We start from the raw sequence: 11365 nt of genomic DNA on the forward strand, positions 1-11365 counted from the left end.
AAAAAAAAAGACAAATAAAAGTCAAACAAAGAGACATTTCCTGGAGAACGCAGGACCATTTCCTTTCCCAAGGTTCTCAGAGTCCCTGATTCACAGCTTGGCCCTGGACAGCCCATATTCCCGGCTTCTTCCTGATACCCTAATTGATGATACTTGGTTTTAATCTCAATTGCTTATGTTTATTTTTCTCCATTTCCCCCCTTTTTAAGTTTGATGCTGTATTGGATTTAGGTTGATATACATTATATAAAGAATATCTAAACATGCATGTGTCTTGCCACTCTAAATTTATTTTTACCTTCATGTGTGGGTGACTACATGTTCATGACTACATATGTTCTTGTGGCTCAGTGGTAGAGCATTGCGTTAGCAGCGCAAAAGGTCGTGGGTTCGATTCCCGGGAAACATGTACTGGTAAAAAATGTATAGCCTTAATACACTGTAAGTCACTTGCTTCTGCTAAATGCATAAATTATTATTATTATTATTACATCATCGTGACATCATCAAACCAGCACATGTCCTCTTCACATTGAAGTTCAGCATTTTTAATACATGACTGCTAAGGTCAATTTAAAGGATTCTTACATTATTTAACTCACGTGTCATTCCAAAGCTGTATGACTGTTTTCCAAACAGGAATTATGAAACATTGTACTGAGAACCATCTGAATGAGGACTGGAGCTTCAAAAAGGATAAAGGTGGTCAATATGATTTGTATGCTATATAGCAAGCCTTCTGAAGACATAAGTTAGAAAGAAATCTTTTTTACTGAAAATCTTGGCCTATCATGTTGGGGGTGTAGTAACGTTTGATTCATGGATCAGTGGTTGTTTTGGGTCAGATCTTTTCAATGCATTGTCTGATTTTATTTCTCTCAAAGACTTGTTAACGCATCGGACTGTACAATTATTGAAATATTCTGTTTTTATGTTCCACAAAAGAAAGTCATACAGGTTTGGAATGATATGTGGGTGAGCGAATGTCAGTGTTTCATTTTTGCTTTAAACTGTTCTTTTAACATCCTAGGACAGGAATGCAAGTACATCGCACCAATCCGTTTTTACCCATTTATTTTCCAGGTTGAGATTACTGCAGTCAGATTTTTTTGGGATCTATTGATCTATTTTTTTATTTGGGATCTATTGATTCAGGAGGAATCCATAAATTCATGAGGAATTTACCCTGGGAATACCACAAATATCTTCACTGCTGATGTGAACTACTTATGGTTAACAATGTAATGCACTAAAGAAGCTTGTGGCTTTTTTTTTTTTTTTTGTCATTGTGCATGAGAATGTATCCAGTGGCATTCACATGACTGGTCATGTATTCTGAAAGGACTCGACAAAGAAAATTCAGTGATCACTTTGAGGAACTCTGAATGCTACATGATGTGCAGAGACGCTAAAGTACTGACAGTAAATGTTGAATGAAGTTTGTTTTTGTTTTTTAGCTGTCTTTGAGGTTTTCACACATCTCTGATCAGAATTATTAGCCATTATGGCTATTTCCCCCACTGTACTTTGAAATTAAATGCCTATTGTAATCTCTGCAGCTCCATATTTTAATGATAGAAAAACAAGACTCTGTGCTCTTGTATGAGATTAAACTATGACAGTTAGTTTAACTATTGGTTAAATAATTAGTCAAATTATGATATATGTGATGGTTCAGTGATCCAGCTTGATCCTTTGTGGATTTTTGTCAATGTATTGAAAGCTAGAAGTGATCGCCTTTCTGCTAAACTAGTGACACTTAAAGAACAGAATGTGTTTTATGTAAAGTACAGTTTCTCATGACCTTTTTTCAACTGGATAGGGGGAGTCTAACCTGAAGGCTGTTTAATTCATGTTGCCTTGCCGTTCTCACGCAAGGAATCTGAATGTTTAATGTGTGCATCCAGTCATACTTCCAGTGTAGATGATGTGCCCTGAGAAGACACGAATCATTCTGTTTCTCACACACACTGTGTGGTGAGAAAGAGCTTAGATGTTAAACTAACTCAAACACTGTGTTGTTCTGGTCAGTGAGTTCAGTATTCACTTCAGACAAAGGAGAAAGCCTTATTCAAAGTGACAACAACAAACTAAATTACAGCTCTCTTCAAGCTCCGTCAGGTAACACAATACTCTGAAATCAGCTCTTGTGTGTTCGTCAGCCCCAAAATGAGCATTCGCAAAATGTGAATGTTTCTTCATTCTTATGGTTTATATGCTCACTTCTGCTCTGAAATGTAATGTTGTCAAATATGAGTAATGCCTGTGTAAATTGGACTTGAATGTGTTTCAGAATCTGCAGATAGCTGTTCTCCGGGTATAAGTTTGGCCTAGTCATTTTCTTCAAGTTTTCATCATGTACAATCAGGTGTGAAAGACTGGTAAATCCAGTCCAAGAGAGAAATGCTGGGTATGCTGCTTGTGTGTGCGTGTTATATTACTGTTTCAATGACTGAATGATTGGTTAATTCACAAAGACACTGACTTTGACAGCAGTGATGTGCAGATCGGAAATGCTGTCATTTACATATTGAACTGATATTTCTTCTAGCTTGATCCAGCTTGTCTGCACTTCATTATTGTCGTTCTTTTGGCAGGTGTGTGCTGCTGAGCAATATGAGAAAAGCACAATAATTCCCACAGTTGAAACAGTATAATCCTCCTGTTTGGAAATAATATTGGGTTTTTGATTGTTTTTCCTCCCATTTGAAACATTTTCATTAGCTTTTAGACTTTTGGATAAACTAGTCTTTAAGGGTCAAGAATGAGGTGTGTATATATATATATATAAATAATATTATATATATACACACACGCACACGCACACACATCGTTCTTGACGCTACAAGACTAGTCAAAAATTATTGAACAATTCCATTTGAAAAAAGGATAGAATTAAAAATTATATAATTATAAAAAAAACATGCACCATATATGCATATATACTTTTTATTACATTCATATTAACTAGTTAGACTTTATATAGTCTAAACTAGTCTTTAATATATTCTGGACCATTAAAGACTACTCAAACATTATTGAAAATTTTTATTACATTAAGTGTGTGTGTGTGTGTGTGTGTGTACAAACACTATTTCATACATATTTTACATGTTATCTATATACATTTTAAAATAAAGACAACTTGTAAAAAAAGGAAGGAATATATTGTGTGTATGTGTATAGTATATGTAAATTACATGCATTTAATTTTTGTGTGTGTGCGTATGTGTATACATACACACATATACATACATACACACATACATACATGCATACATGCATGCATACATACATACATATACATATATATATATATATATATATATATATGTAATCAGCATTTTAAAAAGCTATTTTTAGTGATACTGAGTTTTGCATTTGTCGATCTGATTTTCTTTTTCATACAGTTACCCTGCTGACCACTTGTCAGGTCTGTGACATCTCAATCTGTGTCCCTGAATTGTAGCTGCTGTCAATCAAGAATCTGATTTTCCAATTCCATCATGGTTTGATCCCAAACTCTATATTTAGAGACAATAGAGTTATTTTGTGGCTTCCTGTGACACAGATTCTCCTCTGGCAACATCAGGTGGTGGCTCAAATTCTTCAATAAAATAAGGCAAGCATTCAATAATGTTTGACTAGTCTTTAAGGGTCAAGAATGCTGCTGGCCCTTGGTGAGAGAAGAGAATTCCTGATACAAGTGATCTCTTCTTTGAAGCAGTTCCTGATCCCACAGCATCCACTCACCCAACGATGCTGAAATCTCAGACTAAACTAACCTGGAGGGTCACTCAAAGTTTACTTTCTCAGAGACGCTAGAGAAACAGAATCTATGCAGCTTAAAGAGTCTCCCGAAAAAGGGGCTCATTTGTGGTGGGTAATATGTGCAAATGGAGTGAGTGAGATGGGAGGGGTTGGTGTGAACAGAAATTGTTTTATTGGCTGCTTCCAAAAGGAATGCTTTAGTCATCCTGACAGATCTCCAGGAGTTTTCAATAGAGTTTTCATTTCATTAGGTATTAAGACCTAAAGGTTACCAGGTGGAGCCTACTTTTTGACTGTTTATGGATGCTTCTTCAATTAGGGAAATTTTCCCCTATGGTTTTTTTAATGATTGTTTTTTGCTTGTTTTTAGTAGTTTTCTATGTTTAAATCGATTTTTTAAATTTGTGTCTTTATAATTAATTTAAATATGCTTGAGTATCTCTTCCCCTCTTTAATCCATTGTGTTGAAATTCTAGTTTGCACTTTTTCCTAAAAAAAGAAATCACACTTTTAATTTGATATTTGTTAATTTTTTTAATAGCAAAGACATACTGTAGCCAATTCTGCTTTTTAAGAACAATTTCTCCCAAAAGGTTTAAGTTTCTGTGTTTATTGGTTGTGAAAAAATAAGCAGTGACAGCTCTGCCAGAAAAGCAGAGTGAAATGTCATTTTACATAGTATTATTTGAAATTGAGCAATCGTATATTTTGTATACACGTGTTTAAAAAAAATTAGATGAATGCTGACAATAATGTCAAGGACAACCGTATAATAATATTCGATTAATTAAAATAAATAAATAAACGATAAAAAAAAAGTATAAATCACTTAAAAAATAGCATAACATATGCCTCTAAGCTAATAGTTATTAATATAACCACGGTAAAAAATATAAAACACAAATTTTCATTCAATGCAAAAAAAAAAAAAAAAAAAGCAAAAACATTCAAATTTTAATAAATACGTGCATTAGACTGTGTTGGCCTGTGTTAAGCATCTTTGTAAAACGGGAAATACACTACAGTTCTCATAAAAGAGCTTACATTATTATCTTGAAGATTTACCTAATTGCTTTGCTGAGTAAAATATTTTTGAAGGAAAGATGACGTCTTAATATATAGTGAATATTTACAAATAAATAAGTTAGAGTCGGTTAATATTACTGGACGTTGTTTGTCTATCAGGACAAAACTGGGCGTTTGTTATTCATTGTAAAATAAAGTATACAAAAGTTGTGTATTTCAATGTATTTTAGATTCATTTTGGGAGTAAAAACGTTTGATGCCACCATTACCAATAAAGCAGAAAGTTCCAATCATTATTAATCTACTATTTAGCTACATGCCATTAATATATGTTTAAAATTTTAGATCTCATAATCATTTTAATTTGCCCCCTTTTTAAAACAATTTTAATTAAGGCACTACTTGGTTTATTTTTGTGAGTAACATTAACGGTGCCGCTTGTAAGTAGTACGCTAATTGCAAAAAATTTAACGGATGTACTTATTAAATATTTCGCGTATTGTTCGGTGACGCTCAGCGGTGACACTAAGCATTAATCTTTCGTTATTAAAAAGTTGTCCAGAAAGTAAGTTGACATGGCCATTGTCCAGGTTAGCACAATCCCCGTTTCCCACTCCCGTCTCATAAGAAAATTCTGCAAGGGAGAAGAAAAAATAATAAAGCTGTGGTATTCGGATTATCGTGGACGAGGATAAAGCATTAAATGGGGCTAAAGGGGCCTGAATAGACGCAGTGACGTGCGAAGAGAAGCAGAGTAATTATTGCTTCATAATTGTGTTCTTTTTCTTTTTTCAGACAGCATCGCGCTGCAGAGCCCCACTTGGAGCGGTTGTGACATTTAGGAGGCCGGTCTTTGTGCTCAACACTTCAAGTTTAAAAAACAAGGGCAATTGAGTCGGCGCAGCTCAAAGCCCGAACCATTGTGAGGGACCACATTGAGTTTGGACTTGGGACAATGGTGTTTCTCAAATTTCTTGCAAAAACCTATACTCCATCTGTGATCTCAATGAGCGCTCTTTCATTGGGTTCCTGCTTTTCTGTTTGATTCGTTTGTAAAGGGAGGCAGATGTGGAGGGATGGAGGCCGCATTTTAATTGGCTGCTGCCTGAACACACACTCGCATCATTTCGTCTGTCATCGGCGCTGTGCATCCTTAGTGTAAAAAGTGGAAGTTTGTCTACAGAGTAAGATTACAGTAATAAGTTGTTTTTGTAATGTGGGCTTATAATTTTTTTTTCTCTCTCTCTCTAATATGGCTTGGAGGCCTTGATAAAGTTATTTACCATCTTGCAAATGTACTATTTGCAGTTAGAACCAAAAAAGGAAGACCGCAATATCTAGTGTAAACTATATTTTACCGACAAGATCAAGAACAGACTGCATTAAGATGCAACAGACATTTCCGTTTTTAAAGTCTTCCATGAAGATTTAGGAAACTTGTTTTGTAATATCCACTATATCCAGTACGAAACCTAGCTATATGATTCTAGAACTATTTTGTTTTATTATAACAAAACGGCACCAAATGGTGCATAGTAGCCTACTACTCGCTCTCAGAGAAAATGGTACAAAATCTGTCACTGGGGCGGTACCTTTTCAAAATGCGCTATAGTTACACTTTGGGTAAAATATGTACCTTTAAGGTATAGGCTAAATGTGCACCATTTAGGGCTAAATAAGGTACATTTTGAAAAGATACCACCAGAGTGACCAGTTTTTGTGCCATTTTTTCTGAAAGTGTATGTGAGGATTGTTTAATTTCGCAAATGAAAATACGGATTGAGAAATAAGCATTAATGAATAATTACATAAAAATACGAATAGGCTAAATGAATAAATTATATATATATATATATATATATATATACACACTGTATATACACTGTATATAACCAAATATAAACTAATAGCTAAATATATAATAATATATAATAAATAAATAATAATAGCTAAAGCAAGCGTCAGCCAATAAAAGCTTATTTTAACGCAGTTATTTTAAGCGCTTTGTTCTCTGCCTTTAGGGGAATGCCATTGCTGCGCTCAAGGGTCCTGTGCGGCGTGGCAGCTTTTCATGTGAACAAGAGGTTAACAACCTAATGAGGACTTGGAGAAGAGATGAAGCGTGTAAATACACTGGTTTAAAAAAAAAAAACTCGCGCTCGGCACCCTCATTCCCCTTTTTATCTGCTACTCTAACCTCTGCTGCGCTCTGCGCACTCAAACCATTCCAGCAGGAGTTCCGCAGGGAGGCAGTTCGGGTCCAGCCGCTCTCCGGCCGGGTATCAGCGAAGAGAAAGATCCTTACAATAGCGCTCCGGGGTGCTGGAGGAACAGAGACATGCTGTTACATATGTCGGGTCAAGCATCTCTTTTGTGCTGCTTTAAAAAGGTGTAAAACTCAGTCAGCGGTGGAGATTCTAAAGGGAGTGAAAGCCTTGTATGGGTTTTTGATGCATAGGTCTGATGAACTGTTGAAAGAATGTTGAATTTCCTAAGTGCCCACAGTCAGTTTTAATTGCCCGGGGGCATTTAATTGGAATTCACAGAGACGCCCATTCAGTGGAGAGATTTTCTTTTTCAAGTAAAGTGTGCAGAGGGCCGGGTTCATTATTTAAACTTCATAAAATATATAGGTTCTGCATGAACAGAATTAGTAAATGTAGCCTTACACTCTTAAAAATAAAGGACTTCTTGGTCTCCGAGTAGAACCTTTTTTCTTATTAAAGTTGCTTTTTGGATATTCTGAGAATTTTTTAATGTTTACACTTAGATCAGTGCATTGGCTTTGGTTCATTAAAGTTTTCTCGAACGGATAGAAGGTAATTGTGAAAACCGAGTTTGTAAGATATAATGAGCTTTAAAAATGATGTTTAAAATGCATTTGATATTCTACACTAAATGTTTTATGTTGAGTAAGAGGGTTGTAAAAAAAATAATATCTAAGTCGTTTACTTTGAGTTAGTTACATTCCGAAAGTTGTGACTATATATCATCGACAGAACAGCTTACAGAAAACCGGCTTAGTTCTCATATCTGTCAAAAGATCACAATTGTTCAGAGCTTGTGCTTTCATCATCTCTCAGTTTATGAACAATCAACGCCTGCTTGCGGTTTTGTAATGATCTCGGGATGTCTATTTTCAGTCGCGTGAGATCGCTGCAGAGATAATGACTTTGAATGTCAAAAAGCTTTAGTTTAATATCGTCTATATTAGTGTGCTGGTTGGGTAATTAAAGGTGCAGATGAGAGCGGCAGGGGGGGGACAGATGGCATTTGCTTACTGTGATTTGAGTGTGTAAACAATAAGAAACCGAGTGACAGGGAAACAGTACAAGCCCCCATCACTTTATCGAAGGGGGCGAGAAATTCAAAGTCCAGGTACCAAATAAGAGAACCGTAGGGATCTGCTTTAAATTCTTTGAAAAATACAAAACTATTTGGCGATTATGCATTAGTCCGAACGAAAAAGAAATAATATTCAGATTTAAGTCTATTGTTGTCTAGCAGATTTGTTTAGCAGATGCAAGCAAACATTGTAATTTTTAGCAGATAAACAGCTTTTTTTTTTAATGTAACGTACAACGAATCGTTAAATAAATAAGCAATATAGGAATAAATTCAGCAAATTCAGTAAGTAAAATAAGCTATTGGATGACTATGTAAAGAAAATTGTGTATATTGTTTAAAAACCTACGCTAAATTAAAGCATTAATAAATTACAGCAAAAATAATTTTAGGCTTAAAGAATCTCACTGACATTATAAAACCTAGTGTTACAATAATAATCCTCGTTTTTAATTCTTGAACATTTCGAGTCATAACAATAAATTACATTTAATTCTAAAATCATGTAGTAGTAGTAGTAGTAGTAGTAGTAGTAGTAACAATAATAATAATAATAATAGCACTTTCTGTTGATGGTCGTATTTTGAACAATCCGCAGACTTTTAAAAGAAGTGCCCTAAAATAATCAAATAGTCACATGAAATGTGTTCGAGACACACACACACACACACAACAACAACAACAACAACAAGACTGTTAGTTAAACAACGAGAACAACGCTTAGAATAAACAATATAATGCCAGTGAGAAATAAAGTATTTTAATTATATAAATCTTCGATAAATTCAGAGAAACAGAAGCGATAGTCTTGCAAATTATTCCTATCGCGGGTAAACCATGTTAATACAATATCAAGCAGTACATAGAAACAGTCTTAATTTAGTTCAGCTTAAATAATTAGGTCTCAATCAAATATCGCAATGTTTTGTTTATATCGATGAGAAATTCCAAGCACACATTTAACCTTTTTGACTCTAGTAGCCTGCGTTTAAATCAGTAGTTCTACATTAATGATACAAATGAATGACATTTTCAAACGACGTAACAACGTTTAGAGTAAACAATTACAAACACGCAGTAAACAATTACAGACAACGAACTGGCCTTAAAATCTATTGTGACAACTTACCGTTTTGCCTTTATCGATATTGACGTCATTCTACGAGGAATTGGCTCTTCACTACAGCAAATCTCTAGAACAAAGTCTAATCTTTCAAATATATATAAAAATATATATGTAACTTATTTTGGCTAATAGGTATTTACTTGTAAATAAAAAATAAATTTGTCTGCAAAAAAAAAAAAGTCTCAAAAAATCCCGTAATCAACTCTTTAACAGCTATTTTGTCTAAACGGCAGATAATAATGCCAAATCGTAAAACAATGCGTTTAAAGATTATAGTGTAAATAGTCGATTGTCTTACAGGATCTATTGCCTGTATTTTAGTAAATAATTTCTTATGATAAAAGTTTTATGTTTTAGCTCTGCGTGATGCTTGTTATTTGAGAAAAGAACGCAGGTGGACACAGTTGAAAAAGTGACAAGCCAATCAGATCGCTCCTTCCCCCTTTGGCCAATGACAGGCGCCACATTGTTGTCAAATTTTTCTAATGAAAACGTGGGCGCAACAATAGATCCGAGAGTGATGTGTATCCACTGAAGATCTCTCGAGGAAGTTAGTGTCTCACACTGGCTCCAGCAGCAAACTTTGCTCTCTCTCAGACTGTCGGCTGATCATTGAGTTTAAAGATAGTTTTGCATTGCCTTCGATTGATGTTTGTGTTTTTACTATTTATTTGGTTTGTGTTAAACGTATGCTTAATTTCTAAAAGAAGTTTATTGGGCTGCTTGTGGACTGCGCGCAACAAGTCGAAGATCTCACTGGAAAGAGCACTTTCATAAGCAATCAAAAGTCTTTTCTGATCTCTTCTTGGACACTGGCATTCGGGCTGTGTTCTTCGTCAAGTGCTGTGCTGAAGAAATTCGCCGTGTATCGATTCTGCTCAATGTTTATGAAACGTCTCCGATCGAAGACTTCGGTTGCGCACGTATTTTAACCTATCGATCGGCTGTTTGTTGATTCGGAGAATATGGATCTTCGTCCAGAGATCCCACCCGCCTCCCAGGCAGGGTCGCAGGTTCATCCTGGCACCGCTGCTGCCTCCATCCCGGTTTCCATGGCCGGTAACCTGTTAAGGGGCCCGCCGCTGTTGCTTCGCGCTACGGAGAAGTATCCACGAACTCCCAAGTGCGCCCGGTGCAGGAACCACGGCGTGGTGTCCGCGCTGAAGGGGCATAAGCGCTACTGCAGCTGGAAGGACTGCATGTGTGCCATATAACATGTATATAACATTTATGCACTTTTTAATGCAATGTTATACAGAATCCTAAGAACCTCTAATGAAACATCAGAAACTTTTTGAATATGCAAAGAGATATATCCACTTAAAAAACAAATGCGCTGCAAAGTACCTTTGAAAAATATATATATTTTTAAATTGCATATTTATAAAGTGTATGTTATACAAATAGTAGTGCTAACTTGAATTTCTAGTTTCACTCTCATACAACAATCCAAGAAAAAAAGGCGTATTAGTTGATCGCAATTACTGACGTACATCAATCTATTTCAGGAGAATCCAACATCCAAAAGTTCGAGTTGTTCCCCAAGACACCTTTACCAGGATCGGTGACCCTACAGCAGGCGGCTGGAAAGTCCGTATCCACAGACACCGAATCCGTTCCAGGAATGTCGTCGCCAGATATGCGTCACGGCTCGGGTTCGGAGAACGGTGACCGCGAGTCCATCGTGAATTCCCCGATAGCCAAACCATTAAAAGACGGCGATGAAACGCCAGGTTCCATCAGTCCGCTCGGCTCAGACTCTGGCTCGGATACGGATAAAGACGAGCAGGAGCCCTCGCCTTCCTCCCATCGCTGAGAGACAGCGCGTCATGGCCGCTCAGGTTGCGCTCCGCAGACAGCAGGCGCAGGAGGAGAACGAGGCAAGAGAACTTCAGCTGCTCTACGGCACAGCAGAGGGTCTGGCCCTGGCCGCTGCTAACGGCATCATACCTCCCCGGCAAAACTATGAGGTCTTTTGCTCGGTTAACAACGAAACAAACCCTGGTAGGTGGATAAATAATACTCGTATACATTCATTCAAAATAAATGTCCCAGTTATAAACAAAAAGGTAAAGTTTATAAGTTTATATATATATA

At 36.3% G+C, this 11365-nt stretch overlaps 1 protein-coding gene across 1 annotated transcript in view; it reads left to right on the forward strand.

The window, feature by feature from the left end:
• Positions 1 to 9795: 9795 nt before the first annotated feature.
• The window catches only part of LOC107743899 (doublesex- and mab-3-related transcription factor A2-like), a 3564-nt gene continuing 1994 nt past the window's right edge, over positions 9796 to 11365 (forward strand). Inside the window, exons 1-2 of the mRNA XM_016557348.1 lie at positions 9796 to 10469; positions 11058 to 11272. Coding sequence (XP_016412834.1) covers positions 10234 to 10469; positions 11058 to 11272 — 451 coding nt within the window. The 5' untranslated portion in view covers positions 9796 to 10233. The remainder of the gene's footprint in view (positions 10470 to 11057; positions 11273 to 11365) is intronic.

Source organism: Sinocyclocheilus rhinocerous, unplaced genomic scaffold (assembly GCF_001515625.1).
Source record: "Sinocyclocheilus rhinocerous isolate Xijiao unplaced genomic scaffold, SAMN03320098_v1.1 scaffold377, whole genome shotgun sequence".
NCBI lineage: Eukaryota > Metazoa > Chordata > Actinopteri > Cypriniformes > Cyprinidae > Sinocyclocheilus > Sinocyclocheilus rhinocerous.